Raw genomic sequence first — 20,579 nt, 5'->3', positions numbered from 1 at the left:
GGTTACGCACTGGTTTTAGTCAGAGGCTATAGAAACACATCACATGCATCCACAAACAACCACAGACACTAGCTACATGGTGAGTTATCACCATGTGATATTAAAACAGCATTAAATGACTGTACAATCCACAGCCATATGATATCAAAATCCAAAAATATATGCATGTATCTATCATGCCTTGGTGCATACAAATCAGAGAGATGGAGGATTTACGGCATAATTGTGTCACTTCAGTGCTTTTTACAAAGTTGTTGCTGATATGTGTTGAACTTTGATGATAATTTATTTAGCTTTGGTACAAACTCTAGCACTGGTGAGATGCTTAAAATGCCTGAGGGTCACAAGCCTCACAGAGTTAAGCAGCATCTGTGTTTTGATGGTTAAGTGCCAAAGCAGCAGATTAATGGGCCGTGTGTGTATCATGTGAGTCAGAGAGAGGCTGAGGGAGGGAGGTGTGGTGAATTACAGCTCCCTATGTAGGGATATCCCACCAGTCTTTGCAGGTCATTAGAGTGAAAAAATTAACACACAAAAATATACACCCTGGCAGCCTCACTGCAATTTATTACCTCTATTTATATCTGTTACAGCCGTGTAGGAGAGGAGGAGTGAGATAGAATAGGAGGAGGAGGAGGAGGAGGAGGAGGAGGAGGAGGAGGAGGAGGAGGAGGGGGATTGGAGATTGCAGGGAAACGGGGCAAAAGGTAGAGAGAGCGCGGGATCTGGAGAATAACAGGGGAGAGAGAGAGAGAGAGAGAGGTAGAAAACAGAGGAGGGGGGAGGCAGTAAGAGGAGTGAGTGTTTTGGTACGAGGAAATCATGACAACAGGATAAATAGACAAAAGAAGACAGAGACAGATGAGAAAAGAGAGACGTCTGTAGGATTCTGGGACAGCTGAGATCTTGCGGAACAAAACGACATCCTCTGTTGCCATGACAACTGCATCCATGTGAGCAATCACTCGGTCCCATGCTCGCTCGCCCACATGGAGAGAAGACACACACACACACACACACATGCATACACGCACATAGACACAACTCTTGAACATGCCCTCAAACTCCCACGCTGCCTGGCAACTTACCTCTCATCCGCCCACCCCCGTGTCCTCCATCTCTCCAGCCATCCATCCATCGATGCAGTCTACCTCCCAACACACCGACATCCGTGCTTCCTTGCACTCCGTCTGGCACCCTTAAATGTGTCCAGAAAGTCCTATCCTTCCTTTGAGGATTTCTTTTGAGTTATCAGAGACAAAAGCCCAGCGTTAAACGCTAAGCACACTTTAGAAAATATTGAAGTATTACAGTCGTATTACGTTGATTTATAATTTTGCAGAGCACTACTTTTCTAGTGGATGTTGATGTGTTTGTGTAGCTGGATTACGTGGGGGGGGGGGGGGGGGTGTTTGTTGGTGTGCAGTGCTGGTATGCACTGCTAGATAGCGCTGTAAGGCACCACAGAGAGGACCACAACTGTCGAACTGAATCCACTGTAATAGGAAAAAATGTTTTTATTCTGCTCTGCTTAGTTCTCCTCAGACGGACAGCGCCTGCTGTATCATAAACCTCTGTCTTAACATAAACATCCACATAGATCAAAGAGCACAGGAGAAGACAATTGCAGGCCATATATAACCTCGACATAGAACCAGGCCTACTTTTATTGTTGCAGGGAATACACCAGACACATGTCTGTCTTCCATCATTCTTCCCCTTGCCTGTTTCAGCTGCTTTCTCTTGTCTGTGGGTATAAAGGTAGCATGCATGAAGATGATTTTAGGGTACTCCTCACAAGACTCTGCGATACGTGTCTGTTGAGAACTGCTCTCTCTCTTTTGCTTGCAAGCAAATAAATTGACAACTTTGATCCTTCATCAAGACTCTGTTTTATTTGAGATAGATTTGAAAACACTTTACACTTTTCTCCCGAATAGTTTAAGAAATATTCCACAACACCACGGACACTCAAAGTGACTCCAGAGTACAAATCCATGCAGATATTTTGAATGTGTGTAAAATAAAACACACACTCGTGGACACACCCTGACCCACAGGACACATCACACTCAGCACAAGGTCACATTAACATGGATATTCTGTACACATGGTGTTCTGTACACATCCACTAGAGGAGAGACAGTTGGCACAGAGGGGAAGGGCATTGCTGACCAATATCCCACCTAGGTTTTTTCCCTGCCAAGGCAAAGAGAGCTAGCAAACATGCTGCCGCCACACACACACACACACACACACACACACACACACACAAATGCAGTGGCCTTGGCCAAAATAATCCCACGGGCATACACGATGCAGCAGCAATCAACTTCCTGAGCTTGTTATGAAGTGGAAACCATTAAATCCATGCTGACATAAATTACGTTGACATTTCTTACCTCCTTTTGTCCCCGTGGAAAGAGGGTCATATTGGAAAGAATTGGACATATTGGGTGTAATTGTATGATAATGTGACACAAATATAACCATATTGTTTCTGCAGAGGGCATGTGGCATCATGCACATTGGTGTCAGTCCATGAAAAACAGCAATTAAAAGGACAATAAGCTATAACGCGTGATGTAGTAAAAAATCAACAGTCCCATTTTTTACATTCTGCACTTTAAGCGTGTCACACTCGCTGTCCAAGGTGCTGATCCTGTCACAGGCTGGGATGCAGAGCTGCTGACATACTGACAGCAATCTGGGCAGTAAATTCTGCTGAAGCAAGCTGACGCATAACATGTGTAGCACAGAGTAAAATGTCCCTCAGAGGAGACATGAAGACATAATACACTTATTTTTACATATCGCTATTGCCTCTTAAAATGCACTCAGTATGTGCGCTGCATTTCATTTTAGTATAAATCATACTATTATTTAGCATTTCTGAAATGAATGCAGAAATAGTATACCCCATGGCACAAGACACATCACACACATCACTCCACTAGATAGGGAAACAAATAGCCTTGAATGTATTTGTTGTTTTCTCTCTCACATCTTGTTTTCTGCATGATGGAAGCCTGGGCTTCTCCCATTATGCACGAGAGAAACACCCCCAAAAAACACCACAAAAAGGTCTCTGATACACATACCTGTAGGCATTCTACCTGACTTTGATGGCCATGGAGCTTTGGAGGAAACTGGAGTACTATAAGGGGAAACCTATGTGGAAGACAATGAAAAAAACTCAGCACAGTCAGTGTGTGACTTTTCCTTGCGGTGTGTCGACGGTGCTAATCACCAAATCACTGTGTCACCTCGTACACAGACAGCCTGTTCAAACAAAAAGCAGGCTCTGTCAGTCACTGGTGATCCGTGTAAGAGTGTCAATAACAGATCAAATGTGCGTCTTAGGGGACGATGCCAAGGTTTCAAACCAGGCACTGATCTAATTGCATACTCAGCTGTTTGTTGTTTGTGTACATTTCAGCATGCCTCTCTAACTGTGTGATCCTGAACTGATGCGACAACCTGCTGTTTTATGTGCGGATTAATAGCAGCCAGTTTACTGAAAATGACTATTTAAAATGCTGTTGTTGAATAAAAGTCTAACTTTACCAGGGCTTGAAAGGAAACCATTTAAAAAACAATCCACTGAGCTCTTCGGGGATGTTTCAGCTAACTGTAACAATAAATGATGGCATTCATCTCCCTCTCCTTTGATAATGGGTCCTGCTCAAACACGAGGAAGCAGATCGTGTGGCTTAGGAATTGCATTAAGATCTAAGAGCTGTGTTTTCTCTCAAAAGGTTAAAAGATATTTCTTTTGTCTGACAGTAATGTTAATCAGGTGAAACTACAGCTACGATTCCTCTCATCGGCAATATAGTGTTGCAAAAAAACGAAACAAAATGACAGCTAAATCCTAGTGTGACTGTAACAAAGTAGTCGAACTTCAACACGTGTACAAGGAGGACCTGGCTACACGCTGCCTGTGTTGCTCTCCATCTTACACCTTTGTGCAGTAACATCTCAAACACCTCATCTCCTGTTCTGTGGCTCATTTAGTGCTGAGTAGAGTTACAGTGTGGGAGCTTAGACACAGACCTGTGCTCGTTCTAGCTCTCCCAGCAGTCTTTGGTGGGCAGATCTTTGCTGTCTGAACAACCTTTCTGCTCAGTCAGGCGATGGTCAGAGTTGTGCGTTTTAGCCCAGCTTGTGGTGCATTTTGCATCTGTTTTTTTAAGTTTATCATAGGGCTGAAAAGACACAAAATAGAAATGATAGCAACCTGAAATAACTCCTTTCTTTTTTTGTAGGTGAGAAGAACCGCAACCTCCAACATGATGATTGAAGCAATTTGTTTCAGGATGCTGAAGCCGAGCAGTGATAGGGTTGACCAATAAATAAGCCTGTTACATTGCTACGAACATAGAATCAAATGCTGGGTTTAGAGTCGACACAAACTTCTACTTTCAAAGGGAATGACTCATTTACATTGACATTTGAATGACCTTATGAAAAATCAAACAAACCACTCAATTTATACAACAGGCGTATAATTGCCATCATCTAAATCTGCCTGAATCTAAAGAATGCAGAGGCTGGTCTTGGTGGCAAAAATGTACAAACAATATCACGCCCCATACTGCGTCACCAATGCAAGTGTAAACAAATCCTCAATTGTAATCACGAGGACATTTGTTTGTGTATCTGATGCTTCCAGCACCACTCTCAATGTTTATCGACCATATAGTACCACTGCGACCACACTCAGTGCTTGTAACCTTTCAATGTTCATGCAAAATGTTCATGTGCGAGTTTGTGTGTGGGTGAGACAGAGAAAGCTTTGTGATTCATCCTGAAATCACGTGCAGCTTATTTCCTCCTTATAATGTATGACTGAGAAGTCTTGTGATTATAGTCGCTTGTTATGGTTCCCCTCTCTCTCTCTCTCTCTCTCCTTTTTTCTTTCCCTGCTACATGTGAGTGTGTGTGTCAGACTTTGTCCTACAGGAAGTGGTTGGTCAGCTGCTTCTCTGAGTTGAGGATCTGCAGCTTCATATATTCAGCTTCATATTATATATAAATGCATTTATTCCATAATTACAAATATTGAACAGTGGAATTCAGATTTAATATAAAACCATTTAATGGAACAATATACTTTTTTGTTGCTTTAAGGAGTCGTTCTTTGAAACACACGTTTGGCATAGTATTTTGAATGTGTTGCCATGGAAATGAGTGGAAGCCTACCTCCGTGATGAAAAGTGAGGTCATTCTACACACCTTTAGGTGCACTCATAAATACAATATGCAGTGAATACATCTATTGAAGACATTGAATAAAATGGTTTAGAAAAGGCACTTTAATTATCAACATAATCCGCTATACATTATTGAGCTGGCACATGAGGTAAGACAAGAAAAGACAGTGCCATAAAAATTACCAAATAAAATTAAATGAAACCAAATCGGAAGAAACCACAGCGAATAACACAGCTGTAGTCTTATCAGGACTGAGAGTGAATTTCAATATCTGGAGGAAAACGACACATAAATGTGCTTTCCGCCTGTTTATTCGACCAGAATGACGTGTGAAAAACTAGGGAGGGCTGAGGAGAGAGAAACAAGCAGAGACAAACTCAGACACAGAGTGGGGCAAGAGAAGGAGGGAAGGAGATAACAAATAGAGATTCCCTCTATGGACCCTTTTACAGATATACTGTGATTTGCTGCAATCTTTTTCTGCATGTGTTCATTAACTGTCAAGACTTGAAGTCGTCCAGAAGGTGACTTTGCCTTTGACAAGCGCACACAGCTGCAGCCATCTCTATTCCTCTCTTTCTGTCTTCATTTCTTGAGCCAGCTGCCTGTCTGTCATCCTCTAAGCACCCCCCCCCCCCCCCCCCCCCCCCATCCGAGCTACGAGACTGGGAAAGAGTTGGCACCAGTAAATGCTTCCTAAAAAACAAACAAACAGCCAAAGCACCTCTCCCTCAGTCTCCTGCTCACAGACAAACTCAACTTTGTGTGTCATGAGATACAAAAGGACATCCGGCTGTCGTTACTGGGACCTGAAGCAGGAGGAGCATGTCCCGCCTTTGTCGTTCTCTAACTGGGGGGTGATGGTGTCCGGGACTTCTGATTGGAGCATGTCATTCTCACTGGCAATGATGTGTTTCACCAAGCATTTAGCCGCTTCATCGATGTTGATGTTTTCCTGAACGAGAGGAAAAAGTGGAAGGAACAAATAGAAGGAGAGATGGTGGGCAAGAAAAGAGAGGAGGAGGCAAGAGAAATTGATAAATGCAAACATTTTTACAAAAGGAATAAAACAAGTGCTGCTAAAAAAACAACAACCTGTGCGAGCAGGTGAGTGAACCGAATGGACGGTGACTAGACCGAGTGGACGGATGAGGCACCAGCCAGCAGCCATGTTGTGAGAAGGTACTTTTACATGAATATCTTCCCAGCTGCTGCCAGTGGTCTCTGTAGCTCAGGCAGTGACAAATGACAATACAACCTCATCCCTCATTTGCATACAAACACAATGCGATGAGTGATCAAACAAGTACACTACAATGTGTTGAATCTCAACAACAATAGCATTGGAGTGTAAGAAAACAGAAAGTAACCATGAATAGTTAGGTATTTCTGATGTATGTCGACCGTGGGAGAGTGGGAAACGTTATTTCGATTCCTTATGTCCTGACATGCAAGAATTGACAATAAAAGCTACTTTGAACTTTGAACTTTGATGTAACAATCTTAATGCCTTTGCAGACAATATGAACACGACACGATTACATTCTCACAGCAGCAAAGACGCTACTGTCAAATAAAAATACTAATGTGTTAAATCTACGCAGGCACTTGCAAACTGTAGGGATAAATATTCAAACCCAAATTGAACATTTTGATTAATTAATCAGCAATCTGAAGCTCACAAATATAAAGCATGAGGTGCTGAATAATGTGAAAAAGTGTGTTTTCTGTCAGCTGAGTAGCTTTGATTTGATGTAAACTTGACAAGAATGAAAGTGGTGTCAACTAAATACAGTTGATGGAACGTTTTCAGTAAACAGTGCAACAACAGTATGATTTTTGTCTGTGCAGCTCATTCGATTCTACTCTATCCATATTGTAAATTTAAATTAGGTACAACTTTACACAGTCATTTGGCATTTTTTCCACATGCCATCATGAAAGGTTATTTTTGGTGAATTTTGCCTTAATTGGGCACAGACAGGAAGCAGGGTGCAGAGAAGGACATGAATTGCAACAACGGTCTGGAACCAGTTGCAATTATATAATTACAAAATGTGTCTACCGGGATAATCATTTATGAAGTCATTACAGTGTGTGATGCAGTAGCAGTAGAAATACTGAATATTCAAATGATCTAACAGTGTGCTCAGTAGGCACTGCAGCAGCTCCCTGTGCCATGTCGTGATCTATCATACTTACTGTTAGATCTGCTACAAAAGACAACAAAAACACCTGCTCTGCACTGTGCCAACTTCACTCAATTCCCTGTGCATTATTGTGCATGCAGAACATGTGCATGCGTACAGACTCTCGATACACTCAATCAGCTAAAAAAGTAAACTTTTCTTGGGAAAATGACACTTGAGGCATCAAGATGCATGTCGTGAAATATTTATGGTCTACTGCTCTTCATGTTTACGATTACAAATAGGATGACTTGGCAGGTTTTTATGAAAACAAACACAAAACAAAATGCCTGTGCGGGCTTCAGACTCCACAGTTAACACACTGCAACCAGTAGAATTCTTCACATTCCAGCTCACACTCTGTGACCATCTACAACTTGAACAAATGTCACATGACTGGTGGCGGTGCTTTTAAGTGAAGCCTCTCAATTCTAACTGGAATTACCATGTATGCCTCCAACAATGAGTAATGTTGCAGTTTACCTCCGTGTCTGTGTGTTAGCATTCGCGTGAAATTCATAATTCATAAAAAGCATATGAATTCATAAGTTGTGGCCCAAAAACACGTTTTGACCAAGAACAGGAGGATGTTTGTGCCAAATTTAAAGAAATTGCCTCACGGTATTTCCAAACATCCAGAGAATGGGACGAAACAAAACAAGAGTAAGTCAATTCATACTTTTATGTACAGCACTGTAATTGAGAGTGTTTCCATGTTGGTCAAATTTGACTGTACTGTTTGTAAAGTACATACAAATTCAGTACTGCAACAGTGTGTGAGTGCACGTCTCGGTCTATTTTCCTCCCTTAACACCCAGCTGTGAGATGCCTTCTCTTCATTAGCTGCTGTCAGAGCTTGTGTTGGTGTCTTGGTGACTTAGTGTGGGTGGGTGAATCCTGAGCTCGTCTCACGATCAGGATTCACTCACCACATTATTTCATTCCTGTCTGCATCAACAAGTAACAATACTGCACTTTAGTTTATCAAAGTTTTTAAGTTTTAGAGTTTCATATTTCCTCCTACTCCCAGTTTTTTTGCCAAGCCAAGCTGACCGTCTCCTGGCTCCAGCTTCATAGTTAACAAAAAGATATGCGAGTGGTTTCCATCTTCTCATCTTACTCTCGGAAAGGAAGCGAATAAACGCAGAACTATCCCTTTAATACCTGTGTGACTCAGAAGAAAGCAGTGGACTGATATATTCCCTCAACATTCCTGGACATGCTGTCTGGAAGCCAGAAGAAGCTAATGCGAGCGCAGGTGACCTGGAATAACATTGCAGGAATGTCTGCTGTGAGACTCAGCACAGCTAATTGACTGCAGCAGATCCTGAGTCTGTTCAATTCAACACTTTTAAAGGATTTCTTCACATCCTGAATGTGCCTCTGTGGTAGCGTCTCCACAGGGTGATCAGGTGCTGGGTCTGATATAGTCAAGCTGGTCGGGAGTCGGATGCTTCTCACGGACATTTGAACAGGAAGGACACGCCTGCTTGAGCCTAAGAGCTCCTGTTGAAAGCTACTCTGTTTATCCACAGCACCACAATGCTGTGGCTATGTCACTGCTTTGTATTTTATATGTGTGTGTGTCCCAGCTTTCTCACCTTAGCGGACGTCTCGTACCATCCCACAAAGCCGTTCTCCTGGCAGAACTGCTCCATCTTTATTCCATTGTTGGTCAGTACGTCCCGGCCCTGGTCGCATTTATTAGCCAAAAGCACAGTGGCAACAGGTTTCCCATTGGCAAGTGTCAGTTTGGAATCCAAGTCCTCCTTCCATTTGGTGATGGCCTCAAAGGAGGCAGGCCTTGTGACGTCAAACACAATAAAGGCGCCCATGGCCTCGCGGTAGTACACGCGGGTCATGTTGCCAAACCTCTCCTGACCTAGAAAGCACAGACGGACAAGGACACAGACGTAGACACACACAAAGAAAAGGATTAGCATTTTGGTGTAAAGCTGCAGAAACATGTTATACTTTCTTGAAGCACATCTTGGTATTTTTCACCCCTTTAAATGCATGCTGGCACGGAAAAAGCTGCAAGTGATGCTGTGTCACCTCAGCAACAAACCGACACAGAGGCATGAATCATCCGATGAACTCATTTCATCACACTCCCGTCTCATGTGTGCTACCGTGCAAGCATTCCCGACACACCTCACCCACTCTCGCAACCACAAACACGGATACACACAAAATGACATGCATGTTTTACTGGTAAAAGTGCTGCAGAAAGAGAGAGATAAGATGGAGACACGGATAGAGGCATGATTGGAGGAGGAGTGGAGTCTTTCGTGTTAGTGTGTGTGTGTGTGTGTGTGTGTGTGCGCTTGCCTGTGAACTGTCGAAATTCCTGAGGGTAAAATTAATTCGATAAGCTCTGTAGGAATGTTGTATCCACGCTGATTTTTCCCATCCATAACGTGTGCTAGAGCACCATCGGTACCAAACATTGTCACACTGAGGACTGAACCTAAACCCTCAGCTGATCCTTCCCAAAGCATCGCAGTGAAGAAGAAAGGGGTTGATATTCATTTCCATGCTACTGTGATGAGGCCCAAAGGAACATTTGCTCTTCACCTGCTCTCCTGCACAGGTGGATCAGATCACTACACCCAGTATGTGGGTGTAGTTTGATCAGATTTGACCGAATGCTGATTGGTGCATAGGTTTACATGACCGCACCTTTTTAAAACTGAGTCTTTCCAACCTCAAACTGAAAGAAGGAACACAGAAATGTGTCCTGTAAAATGACCAAAACTGGTTCATTTAACAGTTTAACTAAGTGGCAGAAAAGCGTGAGGTCATAGTAAGAAGCTGAATAGAGGGGTAGGTATTGAAGGCCTTTAAGGTTACCTAATGTCAGGATTGCCAATGGCTTCTGCAGCCACTGACTTCCACAGCTCAACATGTATATCGATGAGATTTCAAAAAGGCTGAACAATAAAGCCTTCTAGCAGTTTTCACAGAGGGAGACACTCATCCTTAGCGCTCAATAAAAGCTTTTCTGTATACAAGAGCTTGGGCCTCAAATCTCCCTCACATGAGTTTGAGACACATGACTGCTTGTGCTTACTGGAGAGGGCGCACAGGAGGGGAGAGAGCAGCAGCTCAGAGGATTCTTCTAAACCTCAGCCCACACTCACGTGAGATGAGACTGCTGTGGCCTTTAGGTTTGTTTGGCTACCTTATTTCTGTGTTCCCCCAAAGACAATCAAAGCATTTAAATACTGAGATTAGAACTCCTCCTTTTCACAGAAGGAATTCTCTACTTTATTATCGAACGGACTGCTCCTGTCTTGTGAGTGTAATTAAAGAGAAACATGTAAATGCAGAAATGTAGTTGCCAAATGATTTGAAGTGAGTAATGTCAGCAGGTCAGCTGGTACATGAGTGAGCAATATTAACCCTGGATAACTCCAACTGTGACGACATGGTCTCATGCTCCTTCCCTGCATGGTTGTCATTTTATCAGGAACCTCAAACTATCGGTGGATCTAAAATACACATTTACTTTACAATATAGTAATCAAGTTTCCATCCTCCATATTTGACTTGAAGCAACTTGTTGCGTTTCCTGAAGGAAAACATCTATATTTTTCACTTGAGCAGCTGACCTCTGATACATATTTCATATTGTTTGGAAAGTTTTGTCTCTTATCTAAAAATGGCATTCATTGAGGATGGAAAAGGTGATTTTCATAACCACCACTTTATGTAATTATTTAGCAGATCAATTCAATCAAGTGACGTTCAGGGCAAGGGCAAAAAACACATAATTACAAACATTTTCTCTCAGGACTATAGCTGGTCACAATGAACTTCAAAACGTAGCCTTAAGCTAATTTCACTAAAAAGACTATTTACCATCGACCGAGTGGATTTATTTAACTGCCAATATAATCTGTCTACCAAAGTGCATTCCATTTTCAGCTTCATCTAAAAAAAAAAAAAAAAAACTAAAAGTTCTGAAAAAATTGACAAATACACCATGATCCATGTATTATTGGGCAGTAAGTCATATAAAAATACATGTATTTTAAAGACATTAAATAAGCCGTTATTAATTCGTGCGTAAAAGTTGGACTGTACCTGCAATGTCCCACAGCTGTAGGCGCACCGTCTCCTGGTCCCAGTTGAGGACTTTCAGTGCGAAGTCCACCCCGATGGTGGCTCGGTAGTTGGGGCTGAAGTTGTGATGGACATACCGCTTGATGATGCTGGTCTTGCCGACCCCGAGGTCCCCGATTACAAGAATCTTATAGAGATGCTCCTTATTGTGGTTGTTCTGCATGGCGACCGAGGAAGGCGAGAGCTGAGCATGAATCCACCGTAATGGGAGAGGGCCGGGGGATGAAAGGAGAGAAGCAGCACAGGACAGCGCGGAGAGGACCGACGAGAGTTGGGAAAGTGGCGGAGAGAAGAGGGGAGGGGGGGGGGGGGGGGGGGGGGGGTGAGGTACGCCCTGGTTCACAGAGGGAAGTGGCGCAGAGACGCCTAGACCCTGTGACGCACGCGGGGGAGCTGCCTGGGAGTATTTTAAAACAGGAGAGGATAAACTCTCAGTATTAAGTAAGCAGTGAAAGACTTTTAGATTAAATTAAAACTGTAGCATTTAATGGAAATGCTCACCCAAAAGTGCCTCAAATGTACTCAATTACAGTAGTTGGAAAGTAACTAAGGAAGTTTATTCATCAGTGAAAGTCAGAAAATTAAACATTCACCCATGTGCCAGTAAATCAAGCACACAAGAAGTTTGCCTTCAGGGTCTTCTAGCAGATAAGGGTTGTTTTTAATTCAAACCATGCGCGTTCCTAAACCTAACAGTTTGTTGCCTGAAACCTCAGATTTCTGTTAAAGGCCTGAAGGCAGTTTCCTCCCGTTTGAGTAAATCAACCATTTGCTTGAATCATTCCTTCAACCCCTTATGCAGTCGAGTTGTACCGTTTCACTTCCATGTAACCTCATTTTGTTTTTGTGCGTAGTAGTTTTTGCTGAAGCCAAAACACAATAAAATAAAAAGACTGCTATAAAATAGTGTTCCATCTTTTTCACACAGAAAAGTCATCTTGAAACGCATTCATTCTGTTGAAAAGAATAAGAGGCGCTGCAGTGAGTTTCATCCCTTTATTGATTAAGAATTCCCTTTAAAAGCTCCACAGGGAGCTTCATACAAAGTGCTTCACAGAAAGATATGGCAGTGACGGTTTCAAGTTGATGCAAGGACAGAATATATTACAACTCTCCGCTGTTGCTTCCCTGAGACAACGAACCAAGGCCCTGCACCCGGCACGCAAACGCGTCACATTCTGTACGGATGCATTTTCATCCAGAATTTGAGTTGGCAGCTACAGCGTGACTTTAAATGATTCATAGGCAGCTAATCAGTGATTGTTTAAATCCAGAAACAGTTTAAAATGTAAGCAACATTGTAGGCCGACGTGCTGAATGCATGTCATCAAAAGAGCAACACATTCCTCTCCTCCTTGGTTTACACCAGGGGTCTCAAACTCACTTTCACTCCGGGCCACATCAGCATCATGGTCGCCCACAAAGGGCCGGTTGTAAATGTAACTACTCGTAACATATTGTTAGATAACTCTGCATTCACAGTTTAAAGTAGTCTTCAATGTACTCACAATACATTTCCATGTTAAATGTACAGTAACCAGCCAAAGAGCTGCTTCTATGACTGTTTAAGTATCTCATCATTTTGACTTTCAATCTCATAATTTTGACTTTCTATCTCATAATTTCAACTATGGGGATATTTTTATTATCAAGTCTAACTTTAATAAAAAAAATTAAAAAAATAAAAAGTGCCGGATTCGGCATGCGGGCCGGGAGTTTGAGACCCCTGGTTTACAGCCTCTACAGTTTGGGGATGGGATTGGCTGTGACAGCGATGCTCTCGATGGCACACTCGTCGCTGCCCCGGCGGATTCGGAAATAGCCGTCCTCGCCCCAGCCTGCGCTCCAGCTGTTCTTGACAATCCAGTACTTCTGTCCGGTCTTGCGGCAGCGGCCGTAGCCCACCAACAGCACGGCATGGTTGGTCAGCTCGAAGGGATTGAAGGGGTCTGCGAGGCCCGTGTGGTGGTAGATGCCCCCCTTATAGTGCATGAAGTCGGGGTAGACCTGAGGAAGGACGGGGACGAGTTACTTTGAATTGATCACATCGAATACAAGCTGTACCCATGAAGAAGGCGGGTCTTAAAACTCTACGAGAGAGCAACAACCTCAATTGTTTCGCGAACACAGACTGTAAAGAGATAGCAGGCAGGCAACCAGTGAGCAGCTGTTTTACCTCAAAGGCCACTCCCATTGGTCCATTCTTGACCAGTTCCAACATCATGGCCATCTCACTGCAGCCGCCATAGAATCCACCGACGTAGCTGTATTCCGCGGCGTACATGCGGCGGCAGTTTTGAGGAACGCCGCACGGAGAGTCCGTCGCAGTGTACGGAAAGCACGACTCGTCCACAATGCCGAAATCCTGTACATACTTGCCAATCAGGTAAGGGAAGCCACCATCGCAACCTTAAAGAGGAGAGATGGCGGTTAAATCTGGTGTATTCAATAGGTCGGCAAATGTCATTAAACTAAATAAAGGACTGTTGGGAGGATTTCATGACTTTCTAACGAGGTGAAATTGTGTTTTGTGGTCCAAGATTGAAGAATTAACGGATATGGTCTGAAAACAAGCTTTTATAGTGAGTTATTTTACCTTGAGAGTATTCAGAACAGGAGACCACTTGTTGGGGGCTGAGGATGGGCGTCTCGCTGTTGTTTGTGAGGATTCGAACCCGAGCTTCCAACATTCCCATTGAGGCAAAGGAGTAGCAGCTTCCACACGACGCTGAAACACAACATCACAGAGTTACAACTAGAACCTTGAGAAGCTGCACACGTTACCTGTTCTAGAGTGCATAGTCTGTCCTCGTGCATGTAAATGAAGTTGACAGAACATTGGCAGTAATTTCAATATAAGGCAATGCCGCAACACTACTACATAATTACCATAATGTCAACTCTGACATTGTCAAGCAACGCCAGCTTCAGATACCGTCGGTGCACCTGCACATGTAATTTGCTGCAACACCCCTGAACTAAAACCCTGATTAATCATTAAGCACATTTGTTCAATAATAAATTACAGCAGTTTATTTAAAGTGGAGAGGTAAAGTTCCTGCCCCAGTACACTCATCTGCATCAGTTGTAATGCATAATAATGAGCAAGGCACAGAGACACTTGTTACCATTAATAGTGTGAGGCACCAGGTTCTTAATAAAATGCTCTGCGGAAACAAATCAGGTCAGAGAAGAGAGGCGGTGGGGATTCACAGGGAGGTTTAATTGTAGTAATGAGTCAAGTCAGGGTGACAGAACAGTTTTCATTTGGGTCCAAAACGTAACGTCTCCTAAGAGCAAGACGGTGCTACAACTATTTAAATTAAAGATCTGTGCTAGTGGGAACACTTTGCGGTCTTATAATTTAGGATTTAATCAGTTTCAGAGATAAGAAGTTTGTCATGTTGGACCCACAGCTCACTTAAGTCAGAGCTCTCTCAGGACGTCTGCAACCAACAGGGACTCTTACAGGGAAGCTGCAGGTGTAACTGGCTTGGTAGGAAATAATCACAGCAATTTTTTCTGACTGGAACACTGAAGCAAAAATAAGCCCCGCAGCACTGCACAGTGGCTTAGAGGGCTTCCATTGAAACTCTGCAGCCCTCTCCAGATCCTTAAACCCAGCACTACAGAGGCCCTCTCAGACACTCAAACTACTCAGCACGCATAATCTCTCCACTCACACACACACAGGGCTGTGCAGAGACACAGGAGGCGAGCAGGAAGGAGACCCGGCCTGCCAAGCCGGACGCAACGGAGCGCTGCTGTTCAGCGTCTGCCCTTACAGACAGCTGCTCAAGTGGTACGGCTTTGTCTGCCTCCTGCAAGTCCTTTGAAGCTCTAAGATCATGCGCGCACAGGACCGCAATCAAACGGCACCTTGGTTTCGCACAGGGCTGACGAAGTTAACGCCGTCAACGTTCCTCCAATCCCAGTGCTCAGGTAGAGCCGCCGCCACCTTGACGTCGTAAGCTTTCACAGGCATTGGGCGAACGCGCCTAAAGTAAAAAAATGAAATAAAAATCACATTTGAATCACAAGGGAATTTTCTGTAAGACATTTTGCAATGACAATTTACAGAAAGCCTAATACTATAGAAATAAATTGCATGTAGCGCCACCGTAAGGTAGGTTTTAACTGATTGGAGAAGTTCAAGCAGATGTCGATTGTGCCGGCCTCCCTTCTCTTGTTGGTTCAAGTATGTGTTGATTTTGCACAGATTGATGGTGCAAAAGGTAGCCAACAGACTTTGGTAATGCACAAATAGGCTGGAGGCCAAACCCCGTAAAAACCAGAAGAAGAATACTTTGAGCTACTTTGAACAGATACTGTTCATATAGAAGCAGTTTCATAAACCTTCTAACCTAATGAACAGGACAGAGCCGAGCGGGATACATGGACAAAATGTATTTAGGAGCACAAATGACTCATTTCTGAGCTTTCATATGTTTTTAAAGTGAGACTCCTGCACCTTGTTTTTGTTAGTTACATATTATTTCCAGTTTGTATTGTTCCAACCAGCATTTATTTAATTTGAATACGTTTAACTATAAAATGATACAGTCATGCCAATAAAGCCATTTAAATTGAGTAGTATGGGAAATAAGTAAATACTCACACAGGGATCCGGGAGGCGGGGCCTCCTGATCGGTAGTGCAGCTCCTTCAGAGTGTACGTCTCGTGCTCTGGGTAGGGAGAAGCCTTCCAGGACTTCTGCACAGAGTTGATGGCCTCAATGAAGTCCATGTTGTGTTTGTACAGCTGGTGGAGCAGGCTGGAGGGTGAATGAGGACACGCGTGAGGTTGCTTTTTAATAAAAAAAGGCTCGTCTGCCACACAAATCGGAAGGAAAGGGTTAGTGTCGACTTTAAGACACGCTTGCATACGCCAAGAGAGTGAGTTCTTCTCATTATGCAAATACTAGTTTAATCAATGTTTAGGAGGAAGCTGGGTGAACGTTCAAAAGACTAAATATTTGATTACTTTTATGATGCAAACGCATTTAAGAAATATATTAAAATCGTAAATAAAACTGTTACCATTTTGGTGGGTAGCTCAGACAACACGGTGGATACAAATAATTAAATCACTCTGGTGCTGAGAGAAAAGAGGTTTTGTTCAGATATACTTCATGGTTTAAACTACAATAAACTGTAACCTGGTTTAAAGCCAACTGGAACCAAAGAGAGAGCAGCAGCTTTATGTTGCTATAAACTCAGTTATTATTTTTGTCACGCCTGTTCACCAAAGTGTGCTTCAAACATATCAGATTTCTCAGCGATCAGGCAATTTGCAAAGATTCCCGCGGGTGAGTGAGGCTAACTCAGTTCACATCAGAGGACCGAGGGAGGAAATGAAAGTGGAGATTAAATCAGAAGTCAAAACTGCACAGTACACTGAAAGCACAGATCAGCAACACCGCCTGCACCCAGAGTCTCTCTCTCTCTCTCTCTCTTCCCCCCCCCCCCCCATGTACCACTGATATCTCGCTTGTTAGCGTGCGTTTGGCCACTTTACAGGTCGAGGAACGTACCGAGCCATCATCATGTACATACCTGTTGCTGAGGAATGGTTTGTAATCTAGTCGGGGTGGTACCGATTTCACTTTCTTCCCCACGAAACAGGCCCAGTTGTGTCCCAGGACATCATGGACCCACCCTGGCAGGGTCTGGTCACAGAGGCTGGTCACCTTATGGCCATCGTCGGTGTACTGAGCGTGTAGTGAGGCAATCAGATGAGGGCTTGTGATCCAATACAATTTAGCAAAGTAGTTTCATGCAAATACAAACACTCAGGATTAATCAAAGCAATAGAGTATTCCATATAAAGCCAGATATTTCCAGTACATTATTCAGACAATCATTGGCTTATAAATGAGAGAAGGAATTATGTGAAGTCTCTCCTTTCTTCTCATATTGCGACATTAAGAGGAATCAATTTTAGGAAATAGGAAAGTTGAACTAGACATGGATGACCCACAACATTGGCTAGAAGACTCTTCCCTTATCTCAGAGTCATGTGAGTGACGTACAATAACACATGACTGAAAGACTGAACTTCAGTATATCTACAGTCAAAGAGGCCTAGGTGACTTGCAGATATGCATGTTTTTCCAGATACCATGTCAGATGAGGAGAAATTAAGTGATTAACTGTTAATGTCAGGGAGTGTTGAACGATGTACTTTGAGTACATAGTTTGTGATCAGCTGGTTTACAGTAAGGGGCATAATACAAGTATGTGATATGAACTAGCCTGCTGAAAACTGTTTCACCCACCCAGCAAATGTGTAGTTTATGCAGGATTACCATGACTAAATACTGAAATCATCCCTCATTTAAACTAAATCGTGTACATGCCTGTCATACCTTGAAGAAGGCGAACCACTTGTACCCATTAATGACCACTTCAAAGCCCTGGTTGTAGATGAGGGTGAAGAAGCCGCTGTTGCCCAGCTCATCTGTGGCTACAGACAGCTTCTCCAGGGTCACAGTCAGCGAGCTCTTGCCTGTAGCTGAGGAGGAACACAAAATGTACACGAGTTTATCTGCCGGGACTAATTAAACCTGTAGATTAAAGTTCCAACCATCAGTCCTCAACAATGTGAGCAGTGAGGCCTACTAGAAGTATCACTCCTGGTGCAATAAAAACATAATTTAATGTCTAAATTGATGCAGATTCACAAATGACATGAAGGGTTGGGATTCTTTTACATTCATTGTATTGTAAGAGAGAGTTAGCTTATTGCTAGTTGTCATCTGCAGGTCACACTTAAAAACACATTGTTACCACTGGCAGCAGTAAATACTCACACACTATTACCACTGGCAGCAGCAAATACTCACACACTATTACCACTGGCAGCAGTAAATACTCACACACTATTACCACTGGCAGCAGTAAATACTCACACACTATTACCACTGGCAGCAGTAAATACTCACACACTATTACCACTGGCAGCAGTAAATACTCACACTATGTCAGCAACAAGAGTAACTTTGTGTATTAAAAACTGGTAACGTTAATTAAAAGAAAGACAAATTACTTTCCAACGCAGGTGGTTCAAACCAAACTTCGTCACGAAAAGAGGAAGTGATTATTGAATCGCCCTAAGATGTCACCTGATTTCTTCCATCATGTCTAACGAGTCCTAAGTGCGACTTGTTTAATGGGAGTTTTTACCTTCAGCGGAGCAGTTGATAGACTTGTCGTGGCCTCCTTTGGACACCTGAAACACCCATGTCCCCTGCAGGTCCTCAAACGTGCAGTTGGCTGGTGTGTCGCCCACAGACCCTTCCACCCAAAGCAGGAACAAGCACACGAGCACTCCGTTCAGCCTCATCTTCACACACAGCTCAGTTTAGCTGCTTAAACACACGAAACAACTGCTGCCAGACCCTGATTGTTGTTTCCTGCGCCACCTGTCCCACGTGAACTTCTCTGTTACTCCCCCCACAAGTCCTCTGCCTGCCAATTTATGCTAACTTTTTACAAAGATAGACAGTTCAACTTCTACGGTCAAGATAAATACGTTACGCCCAATAGCACACCGCGCATGCGCACACGTAGCTAGCAATGTAGCCGGCTAGCTAACGTTGTCTTTAAAGCTCACATAACGTTGACTACTTTTGGGTATTATCAAGAGTATTTCCGACACATCTGCTTATGTATGTTATGTATACACGTGTATGCTCTTATATATACTTTATCGTGACTGTTGCTTGTTGTTGGTGATCCTGGCCCTACTGTCCAGGTTGTTTAGTTTAGTTTACTAGTTGCTAATTTTATTTAATTAATACCACTATATTCATGGTATATACTGTGCATTTCTATTTCTATTCCAGCTTATTTTTTTTTATTAATCTATTCCTTCAATTCAATATCTGCTCTGGTATTTTATTGTACTGTAGATATTGTGCATTCCATATGTTATATTTTATTTTACTCTGTCAATTGCTGCTGCTACAAACGAATTTCCCCCTGGGGATAAATAAAGTTTACATCTATCTCTCTATCTATCTATCGATCTATCTATCCCTCTTCCGGTCTGTCATACAAAGATACGTAGGTTTTCAGCGAACAAGGAACAACGCAGCAGGACACCTCTCGTCGTTTGTCTGTCCTTCGCTTTTTTGGTTTCGTTTTTCATCGTCTGTGAAGACCCAGCAGCTGTGGGCATGCGCAGTAGACGCGAGAAAGAGCTGAGTAAATTTGGCGCTGTGGGGAGTCATCAGGAGAGCACATTCATGTGGGGGAGGCATCGGAAATAAAACAGAAAAACATAGGTGTTGCTTGTGTGACCTCATCCCATGTAATTAAAAACATGTGATTCAAAAAAATGTTTTTGCATTGCTGCTGTTCATTTATGATATTTTTAGTTGAAAAGGATATGAGCAAAAACTGAAATAAGAAAAATCTTAAAATGACACCATAACTATATATTTTAACGTTAGAAAAATAAATACATAATAAAAAACAAATATTGTGACTATATTTATCATATTTCTTTACTGTTACACTAATATGCGTTCTTTAATATTTATGCTTGAGAGTACGTTCTGGGTAGGAATCCCTTTTGTATCTGTGGTCACATAGTCTACTGTAGGCTTGTTTAAAAAAAAAAAAAGCACAGCCATTATTCTTAATTATTCAGTTTAGGTGTGCCAGTTTCAAGGCCCACTGGCATGGCTAACTCGAGCATCCAAAGTGTGTCAATTCATTAGTATTGGCTGATTGGGCATTTGCAGAATGCTTCACGATGATTGGCTCATTGACAGCTGCGTGGCTATTAACATCAAGTCGTATTCATGCAGGTGTGCACCGTGGATCTTGATTCTCGCTGTTACTTTGATGATCACGCTCATGCCAATGCCGTGTTTTCTGCCACAGCTCCCTCGTGCACCCAAACCTCCTGCTTACTCCAGCTTATCTGCTCTTTTGTATTGTTGATTTAGCTGAAGCGTATTGTTCATGCTTATGGGGGGGATTGGCTCTCTGAACCATAATCCTCAGATTCTTTATAGGAGCTCCCTCAGCACAGCCC

At 42.9% G+C, this 20,579-nt stretch overlaps 2 protein-coding genes across 2 annotated transcripts; both read right to left on the bottom strand.

Annotated features, from left to right (window-relative positions):
- Positions 1–5,905: 5,905 nt before the first annotated feature.
- On the bottom strand, positions 5,906–11,739 carry rab38a (RAB38a, member RAS oncogene family). Its single transcript, XM_079271410.1, has 3 exons — positions 11,496–11,739; positions 9,008–9,288; positions 5,906–6,172 (listed from the first exon to the last, which is right to left on the bottom strand). Exons 1-3 carry the CDS (start codon positions 11,695–11,697, stop codon positions 6,017–6,019), a joined length of 639 nt encoding a protein of 212 aa, XP_079127536.1. The 5' UTR covers positions 11,698–11,739; the 3' UTR covers positions 5,906–6,016.
- A 776-nt stretch (positions 11,740–12,515) lies between these two features.
- ctsc (cathepsin C) lies at positions 12,516–19,007 on the bottom strand. The gene is made up of 8 exons (XM_079271213.1): positions 18,719–19,007; positions 17,902–18,047; positions 17,090–17,244; positions 16,153–16,308; positions 15,414–15,532; positions 14,131–14,262; positions 13,711–13,943; positions 12,516–13,541 (listed from the first exon to the last, which is right to left on the bottom strand). The coding sequence occupies exons 1-8, from the start codon at positions 18,876–18,878 to the stop codon at positions 13,275–13,277; spliced, it is 1,368 nt and encodes a 455-aa protein (XP_079127339.1). The 5' UTR covers positions 18,879–19,007; the 3' UTR covers positions 12,516–13,274.
- Positions 19,008–20,579: the final 1,572 nt, after the last annotated feature.

This window comes from Melanostigma gelatinosum (genome assembly GCF_949748355.1).
Source record: "Melanostigma gelatinosum genome assembly, chromosome: 7".
NCBI classification, from domain to species: Eukaryota; Metazoa; Chordata; class Actinopteri; order Perciformes; family Zoarcidae; genus Melanostigma; species Melanostigma gelatinosum.
This window is presented reverse-complemented; position numbering and strand designations above follow the sequence as displayed.